General features: G+C 37.9%; 2 protein-coding genes across 10 annotated transcripts in view; one reads left to right on the top strand and one right to left on the bottom strand.

Annotated features, from left to right (window-relative positions):
* PURG (purine rich element binding protein G) overlaps window positions 1–18,495 on the bottom strand; it is a 33,696-nt gene extending 15,201 nt beyond the window's left edge. Inside the window, exons 1-2 of one of the 2 annotated variants that reach the window (XM_079909405.1) lie at window positions 18,176–18,495; window positions 14,681–17,836 (exon numbers count right to left, since the gene is read on the bottom strand). In XM_079909405.1, the coding sequence (XP_079765531.1) occupies window positions 16,778–17,830 (1,053 nt within the window). In that variant the 5' untranslated portion in view covers window positions 17,831–17,836; window positions 18,176–18,495 and the 3' untranslated portion in view covers window positions 14,681–16,777. Of the gene's footprint in view, window positions 1–14,680; window positions 17,839–18,175 lie in introns of those variants that run through there. The other variant, XM_079909406.1, reaches the window with a different exon arrangement.
* A 383-nt stretch (window positions 18,496–18,878) lies between these two features.
* Window positions 18,879–20,372, top strand: part of WRN (WRN RecQ like helicase) — a 142,525-nt gene continuing 141,031 nt past the window's right edge. For 7 of the 8 annotated variants that reach the window (XM_079909403.1, XM_079909402.1, XM_079909399.1 and 4 more), the window contains exon 1: window positions 18,879–19,039. The gene's annotated coding sequence lies outside the window, so the exon portion shown is untranslated. Of the gene's footprint in view, window positions 19,085–20,372 lie in introns of all 8 variants that reach the window. The other variant, XM_079909397.1, reaches the window with a different exon arrangement.

Below are 20,372 nucleotides of genomic sequence, written 5' to 3'. Positions count from 1 at the left end.
AAAGTAGGTAAACAGTTGTCAGAAAAAGGCTCAGAACTTGGGGAATTTTCACACGGTGGTTTACTACATTAAAGATTCCTATTGGGACTTCCCTGGCGGTCCAATGGTTAAGACTCCGCGCTTGCACTTGCAGGGGGCACAGGTTCGAAACCTGGCCGGGGAACTAAGATCCTGCATGGTGAGTGCAGTGCAGCCAAAAAAAACCCCCCACAAGGATTCCTACTGGCAAAATATTAATGCCTAGCTTATGTCAGAGACTACAAGAGAGGAGGAGTTAAGTTCTGGGTTGTTGGCAGCATGTGGCCTGAGGACTGCATGACACTAAATGAAGTTCTGTGATTTAGGGGTGACAACAGTGGGCAGTGGAGAAAGATCTTAAAATGATGGGAGCACTGCAAAGAAAAAAATAATTGCTTAGTATGTTACTGAACCAGATGCACTTCAACTCTTCCACGAAATCTCTTCAACTCAAAAAATGTTTTTTCCCTTTGCTGAGAAAAACATTTTTGATTTTATAATGGAAATCAAAGGAATAATGAAATTCCATTCTAAAGAATTTTCTTTGAAGTAAATATTTTCAATCTGTTGCAACAGATCATTGAAGAAAAATATCTGGGTGCTACAAAAATTATGGAGTTATTTTAAATGTTCTAAGTAAACTGCATTTTTTTCTGAAAAAATCATAAGAATACATGGATATTATGAATTGTTAAATGCATAAAATGAAGAAAAGTTCAGTTATCATTATCCAAGAATCATGGTCAACTAGTTTTTGTGTTAGTTCCAAAATAATTTAAGCCAAGAAACAGTAGGCTTTTTCCTTATGTCAAGATCATAAGCATAAAACCCTAATTACAGTATTTCTGGCTATTTAGATGGATATTGCTTACAGGATTGCAAACTTTATTGAGTTCTTAAAAAATTTTAATAACAGAGTAAGAGAAACTTTTTGAGGAAAAATCTGAAAAAGAAGAGTTTTAAAAATGTTTCTTGTGTTGGGTTTTTTCTCAACTGCCAATGATTTTGAAAACAGCATTTGAAACACTTCATTTGCAGAAAATGCATTTTTATTTATGGCTAGTCCTCCCAAATTATGTTTCTAATGAAGCTACTTAAAGCTCAACAGTTTCGTACTGTACTAAGGGAAGATTCTGAAATCATTTAGTGAACATCAACACTGTCAAACACCAGAAAAATTTCCAATCTACAATACTACTATATAAGTAATGAGAAAACAATCCTAGAATGTACATAGGAAAAGTCTAGGAAATTCCAGGACTTAAGCCTAATTGACCTGGTAACTCTAACCTCAAACCTTCAACAAACAAGCACAAAGATTCCATTTGGAGTCCCCTAGGTCTCAGGAGGAATAAAGTGCTACCTTTCTCTGTAAATCAGTGGAAAGCTTCCAGGATAAAATGCCCTTCATTCAGTCACCCAAAGATTATAAAGGGCTCTTAATATAAGCACAATTGCCCTGTAATTGTAAATCTTTTTGCATGAGAATTGTAACAATACAAGCTATCAGGATTCTACTTGGAGAGCTAAGTAGCAATAATTATAAACCCATTATTGGTGGAAGAAGTGTTCAGAAAATATCTTGCTTATTGAAAAGAAAGGTTGAAAAGAAAGTAGAATGGTGTTGCCAGGGGATGGGGATGGGGGAATGAGGAGTGTTTAATGGGTATAGAGTTTCAGTTTTGCAAGACGAAAAAGTTCCGGAGATTGGTTGTATAACAAGGTGAATATACTTAACACCGATGAACTGTATACTTAGAAGTGGTTAAGATAGCAAATTTCTTGTTATGTGCTCTTTTAAACACATACAAAAAAGTTGAACAAGATCAGAAGTGAGGCATTCAGATTGATTAAGGATATATTTTCTACTCCTAATAAATTTTAACTTTTATCTGAAAAAATAAGGTTGAGAAAAGTCATTCAAGACTCTGAGGGTCAACTTGTGAGAAGGCAAAAGACAAATTACCTATGGACTTGATTCGGGCTGGGAAGACTCAGAATGTTTTGGTTGTGAAATGTGGGGAGTATGCAACCAGTGGGGTTATATGTCAAGTAGTTTGAATTTGAATTTAGGAGGTGGTGGAAAACTGGCATTCCCAGTGATCACTGCCCAGAAAGCTAGCCAATATGATAGCACACAATCTTAAATATTTGGATTTGTGTATTCAGCCTCTCTGAGTTTAGTGAGCCGTAGCTATAACTTGTTAATAGCATAATCAAAAAATCATCTTCCTATGGTGTTATGGCTGACAGGATTATAATTCAAGTAATTCCAGCTAGAAAAATGATATGGGAGAAAGGATGCAAGTCTAAGACCATGACAAGAAATGGCCTCCAGACCATCTGTATCAGAATGAGAAAGAGCCAGTTTCAAACCACACTCTGGACCAACACAATCAGAATCTCTGGGGATGAGGACCAAGCCTGCATTTTTAATTGCTATGTACACTAATGTTTGAGGATGACTGGGCTGAATTTGAAAGGGAGAAACTGTTGTCATTTTAATGGAAGTTAGAACTCATTAAAGGTACATATAGAGTTTAATGCTGAAGGGTATTTTTGATGACATCATCATGGTCATGGTTCTTTGAGTCCTTCAGAGGCACAGAAGAGATTCTCTACTGTTTTAAAGGAGGGACCATTGGATTAAAAATATCTCTTTGGGGATTTCCCTGGCGGTCCAGTGGTTAAAACTCAGCGCTTCCACTGCAGGGGGCATGGGTCCAATCCCTGGTCAGGGAACTAAGATCCCACATGCCGCGCGACACGGCCAAGAAGGAAAAAACCCATCTCTTTGAAGTATTAGAAGAGACATATTCCTAGGTGAGTCACAAGACAGTTTGTGCTCCAAGAGCCAGCTGTCTGGCTAAGCTTGAAATTTTCAGAACTACAATGAGAACATTATAGCTCTAAAGCAGAGATGACAAATAGCAAATATTTGGCATGAATGCTGTTCTTCTCTCTTTCCCTCTAGATGCAGATTTCAAATTCTCAACGCCGCACTTTAGGGCAGGCAATCAACTGTAGTAACAAACAAGATGAAACAAATTTGTTGTTACTTCTCCAGGGTATGTAAGGGGATGCAGAAAGAACTGGTCTCTCTTCATAATTTTATAGACACACACACACACACACAGACACACACACACACACACACACAAACACACACACACACAATATTTCTGTAGAGGAGTAAAATTTACTTAGCTAAATATTTAGAAATGTATAATACAGATATAGTTTATAGGCTTTGGTGTAATATATTTCAACGTACTGAGGTCTCTTTCTTGAAGGTATTATTAGTTGTCCTTTTGAAATTTGGAAATGTTACAGAATCATAGAAAGCAGAAATAACTGAAGAAATGACAAGAAAAAAGTGGACTCTCCAAGTGAGAACTGAGTTTCATACTGATTCACGCTAGATCCCTGAATTTAGATATTATTGCCGCAGCTACCCTTCTGTCTTTTACAAAGCCTTGAAACTCTCCAGGAGAGAATCACGTATTATTTGCAACAGTAATCTATTTACTTGGAAACCTGACCTCTAATACAGATTATCTGAGATGAATTTAGTAAACTTTATGGTTTCTTTCCATCTTAAATTAGTAGTGCAAGAAAAAAATGAAGAGTGAAAATATTGTTTTTTCGCTTCAACCTTTAAACATAATTTATTCCGGATTTTTATGAAGAAAACCTTCATTGGATAATATCCAATAATTTGGTTTTCCAATTTACCATACTATCACTTACGTCTTTCCAAATAAACCTGTAGAAGGTACTTTCGAAACAGCAACATACATACTAAACTTATTCCTTCATATAATCCTTTCTGAAAAGAATGATTAAAAGTGAAACATTTCTTATAAAAATTATGTTATACTTCATTTTGTAGGGCAAATTTCATGGAACTTGTCTTAACTAATTCATTTAAGTAGTAAAGCTCATGAAAATTTGAAAACTGGTTCTTATGTTGTTTTGCAATAACAAGGGGTGTGAGGAAGTGATAAACTTTTTCTCTTTTCAGAATAATACTAGAAAAATTGAAATCACACTTATCAAACCTGGTAAATTAACAGAAGACCTGAATGCAAAAGTTCTAAGTATTATTCCTAAGAAATTCTCTCTGAGTTGAAAAGAATTTTCAAAGTAATAACAATCCAATTTTTTTTCTCATTTATTAAGTCCCTTTATACATCCTACATTAAGTGTATGTCTAGTTTCTGCCTTAAATAATTCCAATAACAAGGGTGGGAGTAACACTACTTCTTGAAGTTTGTCCTCATATTGAGGTGAAATCTTCTATAAATCTCTATTCTGTCTGAAGCCTACTCAGATTATAATTCTAAGGCAAATATTTTAAACCTAAAATTTTAATTGTTATTATAATACAAACAGGATAGAGAATATTAAAAAAAAGTTACACCACCTGTAATGATCCTTTTGAGTTGGTGAGTATCTCTGTTACGTCAGCAGTGAATCTTTTTCAAAATTAGGAATTCATTTATTGTTTTTGGAGCACTAATCACTGAAGCTGGAAATAGAAGTTAATGAACTTGCAGAACTGCCAAGTGTCTATATGTGAATTAATTTTGTGTTTATGATAGGATGTGATCCACTAAAATGATAGTTGTTAAGTGGCTATGTATAGTCATATATATTAATTATACAGATTTATATATAAAATATCATTTTGTTAATTATGATCAACACATTAATTATAGAATCTCTTCAGGTTGGCAAACATAAATTATTCTTAAATATGTTAGTTATGTTTTCAAATAATATTCTCAATGAGTAGGTGAAGTATCTCTAAATTTAAATCAATGGGTCCAATTGTTAATTTGAAAAAAGTACCATAAATATACCATAGTATATATATAATTCCTCTATCCTATGCATATAGATAGGACACAGGAAGACAGTGAAAATATTACATGCTTTTAAAAGAAATTTATGTATTTCTATCCACATATATCTTAAGAGCCAAGCAGCATTTTAAGCTTTAACCTTTATTTTCTGTTTACTTAGCCTATTTTAGTAATTATGAATCATTTGAGCTACATGGAGTATGTCACAAAACGTAAATTTAAGGGGCTAAACTAATTACAAGGTCCCTTCAAGTCCTAATAGTTAATATTCACTAAAACTTGTATTAACAATTCTTGATTATAGAAATTATTCACTTTCCTTTAGTAAGGCTTGTACACAGTTATTTAATAAATTAAAAATATGCTTCAGTCTCCATAAATTTGAAAGCTAAACTTTTCATATAAGGATTCATAATTGTTAATCCCTATCAGAATTATCTCAAGATAGCTGTAAAAATATCAGAGGGAACTAATAAGAGTTATTAAATGTAATGAAAGGGTAAAAAAGAGAGGATAATAATTCTTTACCTAACCTCTAGTCAATTTATAAAAAAAAGTTGCTTGTTTTAAGATTTGTAAATTTCTCAAAGCAGGATGAGTAGCACTGAATCTTTTTCCTACCAAGATGCTACAGTTGTTTTGACCCAAGTTTCTGCTTTACTATCTTTTGTAGCTAAGGTAAAAAATCACCTCAGCCTAGAGTATTGGTTCTTAAAGTGTGGTCCCCAGATCAGCAGCATGGGGTCACCTGGGAATGTATCAGAAACAAAAATTCTTGATCCTCGCTTCACTCCCCATAACTAAGGAACAGAAACTCTGGGGTTAGGGGCCAGCAATCTGGTTTAACAAACCCTCTAACTGATTCTTAATTCCCCTAAAGTTTGAAATCCACAGCCCTAGAGTAATGGAGAAAAATGTGGATCTGTAAACAGGGCAGTCATCACAATTTATCCCGCTGGAGGTAAGGAAAAAAAAAAAAGAGGAAACGTGGTAATTAAAATATGAAAATGAATGGAATAACGCGGAAGGAGTAGGATGGCAGAAAAAGTTGCAAAAAAAAAAAAATCACCCAGTAAAACTCTCACCAATATTGATAAGATTTTTTTTAACATAACCAGTTGACTTCACTTCATGAAAAATTAACTTGTAGACCCACTGTGAACAGTAATTTGTCTCTTCTATACCCTTAGGGTAGAATTGGGATAATCATCTATATTCTCATCATCTGATCCCTTTAAAAAATTATTCACACTTGGGGCTTCCCTGGTGGCGCAGTGGTTGGGAGTCCGCCTGCCGATGCAGGGGACACGGGTTCGTGCCCAGGTCCGGGAAGATCCCACATGCTGCGCGGAGCAGCTGGGCCCGTGAGCCATGGCCACTGAGCCTGTGCGTCCGAAGCCTGTGCTCCACAACAGGAGAGGCCACAACAGTGAGAGGCCCACGTACCGCAAAAAAAAAAAGAAAAAAAAATTATTCACACTTACTTGAAATAGTTGGTTGGGATTAGAGGTTCAATCTGTAAGCTATACTAAAAATCAAATAAGTTGGGTTTATTAGCACCATACATCCCAGTAATCAGAGGCAGATTTATTTACAGTGGTGGCTGGGGTAGCCTGTGCTTTATTAGTTGGGAGTTAAATTTCAGAGTAAGTCTTAGAGGCAGTCTGGTCTAACTGAGCACAATCTTTGGCTTGGTGTCAGTAAGGATTCAAATATATTATATTCTGAAACACTGAACCAATTTCTGAACCTCTGGAAAAGTATATTAAAATGGGGATAATACAAAGATTAGAAATAGTAGATATAAGGGGTCCAACAAAGCCTAGAACATGGTAGGTATTCAATAAGTAATAGTTATTAGTACTGATAAATCTTGATTGACTCTTACTTTTGTTACCACCTTCTATTTAAAAATGGTCATGGTGCAATTTTCCTAGAGGCTAAATTCATTTCTGAAATGACCTGTCAATCATGCTAGTCAAAATATTTTCTGAAGACCTACTATGTACTGAAAAGTAGGAGTAACTGCCCTTTTAGGCCATATCATCCCAAGCGAAATGTTTTCTACTCATCTTAAACTGTTATACAGAAGTACAGTTAAGAGTGTTGAAATTAGTTAAGTAAAGTGAAGCAGGAGCCCTTTCTTAAGAGTCCAAAGTGTAGTTCATAGGGCAATTTATAAATTTTCAAAGATCAGCTTTAATCTTTCTTTATAGTGTTTCAATAGTCATCTGAACAAATAAATAGGATGGAGTGGGGCTACAGTAGTAGTGGGAGAAATTAGTGTTCTCAACCACTTTCAACAGGGTACAGTGTACAGAAGGGAGGAAAAAACAGGGATGGAGGTTATTTATGAGTGATGGAGTTTTAGAATTCTATTTTTACCCCTGATGATAGCATGGTTTACCCTTTTGGGGGAACTTACTCAACAGTGATAGATAAAATCCCATAATAACTCAACTGAACCTTCAGACTCTTTTACCCTATTGAAATTTCTAGACTGACAATCATTGGTATAAATCACACTGCTAGTCTGAAGGACCTAGAAATAAAATACAGTTTCTGAAGTAAATTAGCAAATGATAAGTAAAGTTATCACACTAGGTGTGATACACACTAGGTGTGTACACACTAGGTGTCTTGTATTCCTAAGTCATTATCTCATGATTCTGTTGTTTTATTTGCTGGGTAATTTTGTCACTTAGGTGTGTTCTTTTGGTAAGGTTGCTTGGAGTGTTTGAAATGGGAAACTGAGGAAAATTTCTACAAAATGGCCAGGGTAAAGAACTGCCAAACTAAATTATTCCCTCCCATCCCACTTAGATTTCAAACTACACTGAAGAAGAAGCAATGAAGAACATAAAATCGATCTGCTATTTGAGGAGAAAGAGAAGAGAGGAAAAAAACTTCTACAACAGCCAATTCACTCTATAGAATTTGTTGATCAGATGGCTAGTGTGAACCACCACCAGGCTAAAGACTGTTTTATTAAACGTTTCTGCAATCAAATTTTATGTGCACAGATATTATTATTATTTTTGAAATTGACAAAACACACACGTATACATGCACTTCAAAATATGCTTTCCTTGCCCGTAAACACTGTCTTTGATAAAGAAATAGGCATCCAAAAGACAGGTTTAGGGAGAAAGGTGTCACTCTTTTAAAGTCCCCTGTTGACAGTGGTGGTGGCACCAATGACTGGAGGACTGGGATGCCTAAATAAGTGCCTCTGAGACAAAAACCCGTGTGATGCTTTTCCTCCCCTCTAATCATCAACCTCTATAGTTTCTCAAGGCTAAAAACAAACAAATAAACAAACTCATTATGTTTTATCTTTGCATACCCTAGTAGGGTCCTCTATAGTAAAACTGTATTGTTCGAAGTTCAGCGTTCTTGACATTTAACATTTGTTAAATGTCGTGATTTGTAACATAGGATCTTCAATACGACCAAGGAAATTGGGGTCAAAGGAAGGACCTGATTCTCGGGGACCAATGCAATGACAGTTGCAGTGTATTGTTTAGCAGTGTAATTTATGGTTATTTCAGGAACAATGGCATTTCAGAAAGTGATGTTAACTTTAAAAATTCTTTTGTCACGTGCAATATAGAAAATAATTACAGTATGTATAAAACAAGTGATGCTACTTCGAAAAAATGACACTTCATATAGATAATAAAAATATTTCTTAAAAAAATTAAAGCATAGGGCTTCCCTGGTGGCGCAGTGGTTGAGAGTCCGCCTGCTAATGCAGGGGACGCGAGAGAGGCCACAACAGTGAGATGCTCGCGTACCGCAAAAAAAAAAAAAAAAAAAAAAAAAAAAAGTAAAAAAAAATTAAAGCATAGGATAGTTATATAGTAAGTATATAACAATTTGGTCTTAGGACTAGGAACAAAATTTTATTGTGTGGCTAGAGAGATACATATGTGTTATGAAACTGACACTTCTGCATGTTCTTTTGGGCGCCATCACAGGTTGCTGCATTATTATAGTTGTTTTTAATATAAAGAGAGAATCTCTTACTCATACTTTCTAATCCGGGTATTATTCTTCTATTTTTTCTTTCACATTCTGTTAATACAGAATTTAAGAAGTTTAGAGTAGGAGGAAACCCTAGCTTTTTGTACAATCTTGTTCTTGTTTCATATAAGGAAACCACCCAACAAAAGTGAAATGATTTGCTCAGGGTCAGGCCATACACTGGCAGAATTAGGTCTTATTATTCTTTCTCAGAGGCTCTTTTAATGGTTAAATAAACAGGGATTTAGTTTTGAGAATGACTTATTTATCTCATTTCTATTAGATTGATTTCTTTTGTTATAAGCAAGCAAAATAATCAGCCACCACCTTTCTCTTCTCTATTTCTTCTTTTATATTTGCCGCCTCTAGGCAACAACTTCATCAAATCCACAACAAATCATAAATAAAATCCTGAAGAAGAGTATTATCCTACAGAATCATTTGTTCTAAGAAAAATAAAATACTGAATATTTCCAAATACAGGCGTCTCAGATAAAGACATTTGGCCTCTAATCAGATCAAATAAAGTAATCAGATTTATACCGTTATTCTGATAAAGACTAAAACCAACAAAAGCACTTTCCCTCCAATTTTACACTTTGAGCGACTCAAGTTTTTAAATACTATGAACACTTTTCTTAGGGATTACTTTCTCTTTTCTTTACTCCTAATATTTCCTGGGAACAATGAATACTTGGAATAGAATAACACAGAAACTAAGTATAAAGGGGTAAAATGAAAGGACAATGCCTATTCAATCTTAGAAAAAAGTCAACACTAAAGGAGGAACTGTATATTCCACTTAAATGAGTATTTTCTTCATATTCACATTACAAACTAACCTCACCGTAGCAGCACTAATTCATTACCAATAAGCTTTTATTTATTGGTAGATGCCACTGGCCTCAGTAAGACTATGCAATTTCTCACAAGAGATATTCCAAAGAAGGTAAAGTTTGGAAAACAATTTACCAGAAAGCGCCAAGATGGGAAACTCCTTGATTAAGGATGGAAAATTATTAATATTTTTTAGCCTACATTTAAGCAAAACTCTTCCCGAAGGTGAATTACCTTCCTTTTGATCCCTCTCTTTAAATAAGGAACAATACCTATAAACCATTTTAAGCTTCAACAAGTAAATATCTGGTGATCTTTACCAATGTTACAGATTCTGCAAAGGATAATGAGTTATTCATCACTAAAATAAAAGAAGCAAACTCTTTTATGCTTTAAAAATAAATGTTTAAGAGAATCTTGTTTTCTAACAACACTTTTTCCATGTTACAAACAGAAAATCATTCCATCACTTATGAAGGTATTATTCTAAAGTTGAAACCAATGCTTTAATTTTTAAACCTTTTAACATTTTCATAGAGTTTACACACACCAGCCCACATACTCTTTGAGAAATTCTTTCTCAACCCACATACTCTTAATTGGTTGCTTTAATTCATAACTTTATAGGATCCTTCAGGGTTCAAGTATGGGACCTTTAATTTTTCAGATAATTTTTTCTTGGTGGTTATTAGAAAAGTGACCTTAAAGTGCCTCCTTGATGTGAATAAAAAGAGAACTGTGACTTTTGAGGGGGAGGGGTTGGGGAACTATTAAAGCAACTTTGTTTATATTTTCAGTAATAGTAATTATGCTAATTTCATTTTCAAACAATTATATTTGCTATTTTATAGTCTTACAGCGGAAAATAGAGATGGTTTAGTTGTACTTGTAACCTCATAGCCCTTACGTTTTTAATCTTTTCCCAAATCATCTTGGTACCTTTTGGTCCCAAGGAAATCTCACGGACTCTGGGTCCCTCAATAGGGAATCAATGCTTTAAATAATCAGAAGTAGCATTATCCCTTTGCTTAGTCTTGGATTTGACTAAATGCTAAATGAATTATTCATTAATAACTATACTTTTTCTCATGATAAACACTCATGTTAATAAATCAAAAGATTTCAGCAGGATCATAACCTTTTGCTATGGTTCTAGTGCTGATTTACTCTTACAATGGCAAGGTCTTTGGATAAAAATAATAGTAACAGAAATAGTAAAAACTGACTAACAGTGATAATTTATTAAAGCTTTTAAACATGGGTGTTTTTCATTAGAGGACACAGTTAATCTAAAATAAACTTTGGGTAAATCACTTAACATCCTGAACTGCATTACCTCAGGAAAAAGACCAATACTTTTTTGAGGGAAGGAAGAGGGGGAGCTAGGAGGGCAAAGTGGTTTCAAATAGGGACGGGAAACTGAATATTTATACATTTAAAAATTGATATATACATATATTTGCATTTTGAGTAAATTCCAATGGGAATCATTTGAAATTTCCTTGAGGTTCCCTTGGTGTCATAAATAGTTCAAATTAAATTTAACTATCTATGCATTTAATTGATCTATGGTAACTAGATCAAGTATGGTATCTAGGTAAAAGGGGAAAAAATTCACTTATAATGACAGATCTAAAATTGATACTACTGGGTACAGGAGAGTGTATACGATATGTTTCCAACTGTATGTTTAAGAAGAATATCTGTATATATAATACATATGTTTGTATATGCAAAGTAACTCTAGAAGGAGACCCAAGAAATTGGTAACACTGGTTGCTACATTTCAGTGTCTACCCATCTGGCCCATTTAAATTTTGTACTATATGCATGTTTTCCTTATTCAAAAATATTGACTAAATAAATTTAAATTACTTAAAAAAATCATGTCAAATTAAGGAAAAAAAAGATTAATTTTTTAACATTATACAAGAAAATATACTAGCACATAAACTGTTTTTCTACATAAATTTGGGTATGACAGAGTAACTGTGATCTAAAAACTCAATTTGTGGGCTTCCCTGGTGGCGCAGTGGTTGAGAGTCCGCCTGCCGATGCAGGGGACACGGGTTCGTGCCCCGGTCTGGGAAGATCCCACATGCCGCGGAGTGGCTGGGCCCGTGAGCCATGGCCGCTGAGCCTGCGCGTCCGGAGCCTGTGCTCCGCAACGGGAGAGGCCACACAGTGAGAGGCCCGCGTATCGCAAAAAAAAAACCCAAAAAAACCCCCAAAACTCAATTTTCACAAGACGTGAAATTGGGAAAAACACATTTTCCCTGTACCTCACTGCTACAGTATTGTGGACTACAGATTGTCTCAACAGCATACCAACATCCCTACTCTCTTCCTCTAATGGGCTAGCCACAAGCCAATATTTCTCTATGAAATTCAAGAAATCTTTAAGGAAACTCCAGAAAGATTTTAAGAATCTTATTTGGCAGTGATAAATATTATACCTGTATTATTCTGTTGGCATAGAATCAACTTTAAATTCTTTGTGGTTTACTTTAGATTTTATCCTGCCAAAGATGTTTGGTGTTTTGGTAAAAGAGAAACTTCAAACTATGTGATGACTAAGCAAAGCTCTTACATAAAGCTTGGAATAAGATTTTACAAATAGTTCCAGTGAAAGACATTTGGAAATAAGCAGGAAAAAAGAAAATCTCACACTTATGAAAAAATTATTTCCAGGACACTATTTCAAATTTGCAATTAAGTCCTATTTACTTAAGTATTAAAATAAACCATAAAACAAATTCTAAAGGAATGATAGTACATACATCAACTTTCAATGGTAGCTGCTTATTAAAACTGAGCGTCTGAGGGTGTATTCCAATTTCATCCTCTTCAAATTGTGCAGCTCAGATAAATGTTTATTTTACTGAAAATATTTGCAAAATTACAATATAAATACAAGATTATATTAAGATAGGTTCACTATATATAATGTATTCTTATCCACAAATATAAAATGAATGCAGTAAATATAGTATACTCTTGATGAATTGTTAGTACACAGTGTTGTTAGTAAAGTACATACAACCTATTATTAAGCAACAATTATCTAGTTTTCAAATGTATATCTTAGGAAGTTTTCAGGATGGAAGGATACACTAAGGCCCCTAATACCCTTTTTGGTTGGTGAAAGTTAGTTCTTCTGCAAGTTTTGAAATAATATCATATTTATTTTAGCAATTGTTCTTAGGCTCTTTGCATTTCCTTAATTTGAACTTTCTTTAGTCTGGGTGTTTTCTTAACGATGCCATATCAGCCAATCATACTTTTAATTCTAATATAGTATCATGTACTGTCTTTTCATTACTAATTTAAACACACATCAACAATGAAACAGAATTGTTAAAAATTTTTTTGTCTGCACAAATTCCCAAAATTCATTTTCAGGGTATTATGGGGAATCTCAATTAGATATAATCTCAACTGTAATACTAACCTGGGCTAGAAATAGTTTTTTATTGATTCTAGTCCTGAAGAATACAAATATGAACTCTACTTTAAAATTCTTTGTTAAATGTATTGGGATTTGCTGCAGAAACATTTTCTACCCTTCTCCATTACACTGATTTAATGGAAACTTGTTACTACGGCAGTTCCAACACAAACATATGCATGCAAGAGCTCACCCTACAGATTCTAACTACATAGTTATTGAAACACATCCCACCAGTCAAGTGGCATAAATGTACATCTTTTATATACAAAAGGTAAAGTGCATTATTAAATTAGTGAACTGACAGATTGTCTGCCTGGACCATATAGCTTTCAAATAGACAAATGTGAAATTCTCCCATTAGAACCAATTATTTCAAGAGGTTCCAATTAGCTTTTCCACCCTGTCATTTATTTTTTGGCCATGCTCTTTAGTGCAAATAAGCTTGTGTTTGACTCAAGTTTAAGGGACATGGCAGTTTGGGGCTTTAACAAGGAAAATTATAAAATGTGGCAGAAGTTTAATACTGTTATAATACATTGCACCTTTTGCATATAAGCAACAGATTAGTGCTGCTTTCAATTGGTAGGAGCACACTGCCAACGATTATGAGGGACCCGTTTCCAAATTTCATACTATCAGCTTATATTATTACAGTTTTGAGTCTGTACCACATTATGCTTGAATTATTATGTGCAAACATCATCAGTGTTTTAGAATTATATAGTGAACTAGTAATTTTGGTTACTAACTTTTAATGCTCACTTTTTGAATTCTAACATCCAGTTGCCTTAAGAGTTTTATGTCTTCAAGGCAGGGATCCTATTATTTTGAAGAGTACCATGTACACTTGCAGCTCCATTTATGTTACAAATGACAATAAATAAAATGTATATTGCACAGATAAGAATAGTAGCGTATTTTATAAGATACATCTCAGTACATGTCCTAATACCAGAGTTTTGGATTGGATCTTATTTGATTATGGCTAATGAATGACTGGAAATTTTAAGTATCAAAAAAAATCATAGCATCATTTCATTTTCCGGTGAACATTAACTTTGAAGAAAATGAAACAAAAGGACTGGCAGAAGGCTTAATGATTCTAAAGTATATTCAACTGCCGGTACATATGCATCTATCCAGTTTGTAGCTTTGAGATGGTAAAAACTGTGAAGTATACATACAATGTAGAAAATTTGGCTGCCTAACCAATTTTTCACTTAAATTATTAATGCAAAATTAAACTAATATTTATATACAATGAGTTAAAGATATTTAAGTCTGACATTGTATCATGTGTATGTATATATATAACACATATATACACACACATAGATGTGTGTGTGTGTGTGTGTATATACATATATATATGTATATATATACACACACACACACACACACTCAAACCTTACCAGACTAAAAACCAAGAAGGAAATTATTTAGATTTAACAGATATAAATATTTTGGAAGGGAAGGTTTTAAGAGAGAGTATACAGTCACAGCAATAGTGATAGGAACACTCAAATACTGGAATATTCACAGCTCCAGTTTGCCAAAATCTGACAGGTTGATTATTATTAATAGGCACTATGATGGGCAGCAAAGCAATCAGTAGTACAGTAATTCAAGTGTACACCACTCCTTCACATACCCCAAAACTACTTTTTATCAAGCCTAGAATAGTTATTTTACAGTAAGGACTGTTTAAAGATCCTTGCTACTTTTAGAGTCTCAACACCCGCCATGAGCTATTAACTCTAGTCCTAACACCATCTTCTAACCTTCAGCTGGTCCATAGTGATCTAGATGGCCCACAATTATAATGAACTGGGGAGATTCCTTTATACTTTGAGGAAACTGGAAATACAATCAGTAAGCCAACACCAGTATGTATGTCTAGGTTACTGATTGCTTGTTCTTAAGTAACGTAAATCTGTGAAATTAATTTTCTTAATTCATATCATAAAGTTTTCTTAGTGACCTTACTTAAGTGTATTTGGGGACAAACCTCTGGAGGGAAATCAACTGTTAAAATAATTGTGAATTACTTATAGCATATAAAAGAAGAGCTACATTCTGAACTCAATCCATGCAGCCAGCTCTCATCAATGAGAGCTATATTTGGGGGCTGAAATCAGTGTCTGGCTTCTAAACATGATTATATGGACTCATTGTGTGGGAGGTGAATAAAGCCAAGATAAAAGACAGTAATTTCATTCAGATAAAATGCAGCTCAACAGATAAAATTTCAGTCAGTTAATACAGGGTGGGTTGGTACACATATACATTATATCCACTTGTTTAAAAAATTGCTTGGGTGTTGAAAAATTGCTGTGGCACTTCCTGGAAAGTAATTTTTAATACCAGTAAGTGGGTGAGTCTTGTGTAAAGTAAACCTTGTGTAAAGTATCATAAAGAGCACCTTGGAAAAATGCCTGAATTATTCTTTCAAATATGTTTATAACCAATCTTCAAATTATATTTTTCCAGGCTGAAATTGTATATTTATTCTAAATGCTTTTTAGAAAAAAACTTTTTTTTTTCCTGGAATTAAAACACCTTTAAAAGTCAGGTTTATACTGTAAGTGTTGAAATGGACTTCAGGGCAGCAACTGCAAAAGTGCTACTAAAATATATTACTACAGATTATTTTTATATCAGGTAACTGGTGCACCAACCCTTCTGAAACAGTGCTAAAGCAGCAGCATAAAATATAACACCTTGAGTCCATGATGTATTTTGGGAAAGAACCTCTTACAACCTTCAAATTAGCATGAAAAGCTAAAATATCAAGATTTCCATAGCAAAGCCTCCCACGCAACAGTGACATAAAAGTAATTCCTGAAACTTTGGAAAGTCAATAATAATATATGGTACAATAATCAGAGGTGAAGATGGGATTATAACTAGCTTAGAATAACCAATTAAAACTCTCTCATGGCATTGATATGGCAAGTATAAACTGTAGGGTCACCACAAAATTTGAAATTATAGAATACTATAGTAACTCTAAGATTCGATTCTTTAATGGTACTGTTTAATATTCAGTTATCCAATGGACATTTAATATATTTCTACTCGTACTTTTGTAAATAAATATATTTATAATAGAAGTCAGTTTCTGTTTCTGTGGTAACTGTCCTACAGGTAATCCTAGCAGCTTTTAATGAAGTAGGAATGGAATACTTTTTTTGGGGAACTTGTTAAATAGAAATTCACACTTACATATTAGGTATATGTATCTTTTTTTAGGCTTATGTCATAGTGCAATGTTAATCTTAGTTATGGTATCTAGAAGGTCAGAATGTCACACTGTGCTGATTTGCATACTTCAATAGTCTGGAGCAGCTGAAGCAGCTAAACTATTTAGCTCTGGGAAGGCTGAAATTCCCATAAGAATTATAGTGTTTTATGGATAACATAACATGAGAATCAGACTCCTTGAAGTATAACTACTAGAGGTATTACTCATAACAAAGGGCCAAAAAAAGAGGAAAAATTTCTTCAAATGATTATGGATCAGTACTTTTAGCCAATTTATGATTTTAACTTTTGCCTGATGGAGTTCAATTTCATTCTAGTCGAGGCATTCTTGCTCTTCACCACTGGCCCTTCTGCCATCCATCCTCTTTTCTTTATGGCTGTTGAAAATTTTCCTCATCTCTTCTTCGTACTTGATAAAATTCTCCCCAAACCTTGTCCAAGCTTTGAATGGAACAGTAATAGTATTACGGTAAGGTGGCCTCACCTCACTTACCTTCAGGAAAATTCCATATTTATTAGAGCCCACATCAAAGTAGAACCTTTTATTGTCCACTCTGAAAGAAGTCCCCTCTGGGAGTTCGACTGGGTCATCGTCTCCACCTCTGCGTTCTTCTATGTCCCCTTCGCCATAGTCTTCAATGAGCTGAACCAAGGCGTCCCGAAACTCAATCATCCCTTGTGCTGGGAGGACGATAGTCTGCTCTTGGCCCAAAGTGTGGCCAAAATAACCTATCATGCCAGTTCCCCGGATCATGGTTTGTCTTATCCTTAGGAAGCGACCCCGTTGATTTTCCTTTAGGTCTAGATAGTATTTCCTATTGTCCCTCTCTATGTAGTCTGTTTTGAGGACACTGTGAGGGTGCTCTTCGGACCCCACAGAGACTGGTGGGGAGGGTGCTGCGTGCTTCTGTCTCCTCCTGGAGCTTTGCTCTTTGCCGTGACCATGCTCTTGTCGGTGGCCTTTCAGGCCCAGGTGGGCATAGTGCTCGATGAAGTCCCCTAGACAGTCCTTCAGCTCCGCGGCCACAGACAGGGAGAGGGTCAGTTTACTCTTTCTGATATTGTCTTGCCGGCCTCTCCCTATCCAGACTTCGGCTATCTTTAGGAACCGGCCCCGGGAGCTTTGCTTCACATCTAGGTAAAACCTCTTTTTCTGGATGTCCACCCTTTTGGAGGCCAGCTCCTGGATTTCGGCTGCGCCCCCAGCCTGGTTAGGGGTGGCTGAAGCCGCGTAGTGGGGGTAGTGGGAGTGCTGGGCCTGGGGATAGAGTCTACTCTTGCTGAGGCCAGAGCCCCCTACATTCTTGCCGCCGCGGCCACGGCCGCCGCCGCCGCCGCCGCCTCCCCTTCGCCTGGCTCTTTCCATCTTCAGCTGCAAGTGACAAACAGACACACGGGGTGGGGTGGGGGAGGAGTGTTGAGAACAATCGCAGACGCCCCTCGGCCTGCGCTGCCCCAGCCTCTGCCCGGGAACCCCACACCTGGCCGCTCTTTGCGCAGCGCCGGCCGCCGCAGCGCCAGGACGGTCCACGGCGGCGGCGGCGGCGGCGGCGGCGGCGGGCGGCGGGCGGCGGGCGGCGGGCGGCGTCTCCCGGCTCCGCACCGGGCACACAGCATCCCTCCGCCGCCCCTGGCCTCCCGCTCCCGCTCGCCGCCGGGCCGCCCGCCTCGGGCTGGACAGCCCCCGGGGCCCCAGCCAGCACACACTCACATCACCACTGGTGCCATCACCGCCTCCGCCGATGCCCTTCGAGGCCGCCGCCGCCGCCTCCAGCTCTCGGCCCCTCTGTTGCAGCCGCCGCAGCCGCCGCCCCCTGCCTGCTCCCCCGCCGCCGCTCGCACTGCCCCACGCCGGAGGAGCCGGGCAGGGGCATCGCCTGCGGCGCCCACCGCCGCCGCCCCTCCTGCGGCTGCTGCGGGGGCCGCCGCCTCTGTTCGGGCACCGGCCCGCGGCCCGCGGGAGACAGGGGGGCGGGGAGGGGGGCGGGGAGGGGGGCGGTGGGAGGCGGGCAGTGGGCCCCGCCTCCTCCAGCACAGCCCGCTGAAGGGAAGACCGGGTATCCGCTCTCCCCTGGGGCCCGCCCTGACGGAAGCCCAGCGCGTGGGATCGGACCGTGAGCGTGAGGTGACCGGACAGGTGTGAAGGTGGGGATAAGAACCCGGGTGGCGAGAGTGTTCTGACTTCTCCAGGTTCCGCCGGGACGTAGGACTCTGGCGGCCCACGGGCACCCACAAGGAGACTACACTTCCCTGAGTGCTCAGCGGCGGCGGGAGTCCTCCGCGCATGCGTTTCGCGTAGCCCGCCGGGCTAGGGTGGGAGGGGCTGCAGCGCGGCGCTCTGGGAGTGGTGGACTGGGGGCCGACGGACCCCGGAGGGAGGGGTGGGAAGGTCCGTGTCCTAGAAGTGACGTATGCTGTGTGCGCCGTGACGCTCCGGCGTGGACTCTGACCCGCGGGAATAAGGTCGATTGAATTGGTGTCCAGCATGAGTGACTGGGTTCCAGGCAATGCCGTTGGGACGCTGCACAAGTCGTCCAGCTGAAGGAGAAGTCCCATTGAACTGACTCTTCTCACGGTAACGTGTCCTCCCCAACCCTGCTTCCACCTCCAGACCCTTGAGGTATCATTCTAGCCTTCTCCGACACTGGCGGTGCTCAGTCCGGCAGAGCAGGCCTCTGGGCTGTGTGTGGGATATTCCTTAGAGACGGACATCTTCCTTCTCCCTTTCCACCTCCCAGGCACCCAGCCCATTTTGTGTAGTGTAACAAGTTATGTTGGATTTTTTGAGTTCAAAGCATTGAATCCTTAATGGTTTGTTTTGTTTTCTCTGGTTTAATTTGAGTTGTTTTCTGGATATGTTTGAGTATGTAAAAGTTCTCCCTATGGAAGAGGATATTAGAATCCTTAGGATGTTACTTTAGTGGTCTTTAAGTCAGAGTACTAAGGATTTTGTATAGTTCGGTGCGTCAACTTTTAGGGAGCTGAAGGTCGGTGTGGGTAGGGCATTTAGATTTTCATGCCATTGAACAGTGGTCTCCCTTTGTTAATTCAACAGATATTTATTGAGCGCTGCTCTAGGTACTGGGGATACCATCAATGAACAAAACAAACACAAATCGCTCGTTTTTGGAGTTTGCATTTTGGAGAGAGATAGGCAATGAGTCAAAAGCCTGGTATATCAGAAGGTGAAGCGTGTCAGTGGGGGTAGGGAGCTGCAGTTTTACAGTAGGTGGTCAGGGAAGGCCTGGCTGAGAAGATAATTTTTGAGTAAAGACCTGAAGGAAGTGAGAGAGCTAGTCCTGTGGCTATCTGAGGGAAAGGAAAGTGCAAAGGCTCTGAGGGAGCCTGCATGGTGTGTCCGCAGAGCAGCCTAGGAGGCCAGTAAGTTAGAGCAGGGTGAGATAGAGAATTGTAGAAGATAAAGTCAGACAGATTGTGTAGGACCTTGTAGGCAATTTTGAAAATTTGGGTTTTCATTCTGAGGGAGGTGGGAAGCTACTGGAGAGGTTTGTCAGGGAAACACCATGATCTGAATGATCTTTAAAAAAAAATTGTAAAATGTGTATAACAAAGTTTGCTAATTTATCTATTTTTTAAGTGTACGATTCAGTGACATTAATTACACTCACTGTTACACAACCATCACCATTATTTCTAAAACTTCTGCATCACGCCAGGCAAACTCTGTAACTGGTTAATTAAGCAATAACTCCCCATTGCTCCCTCTGCCCAGCTCCTGGTAACCTCTGGTATACTCTCTATGAATTTGCTTATTCTAGGTAGTATATACAAGTGGAATCATAATATTGGTCCTTTTGCATCGGACTTATTTCACTCAGCATAATGCTCTCAAGGTTCATCCATGTCGTACCATGTATTAGCACTTAATTTCCTTTTATAGCTGAATA

This window comes from Stenella coeruleoalba (assembly GCF_951394435.1).
Source record: "Stenella coeruleoalba genome assembly, chromosome: 21".
NCBI lineage: Eukaryota > Metazoa > Chordata > Mammalia > Artiodactyla > Delphinidae > Stenella > Stenella coeruleoalba.
The sequence above is the reverse complement of the archived record's forward strand: the minus strand, read 5'-3'. Positions and strand labels throughout refer to the sequence as shown.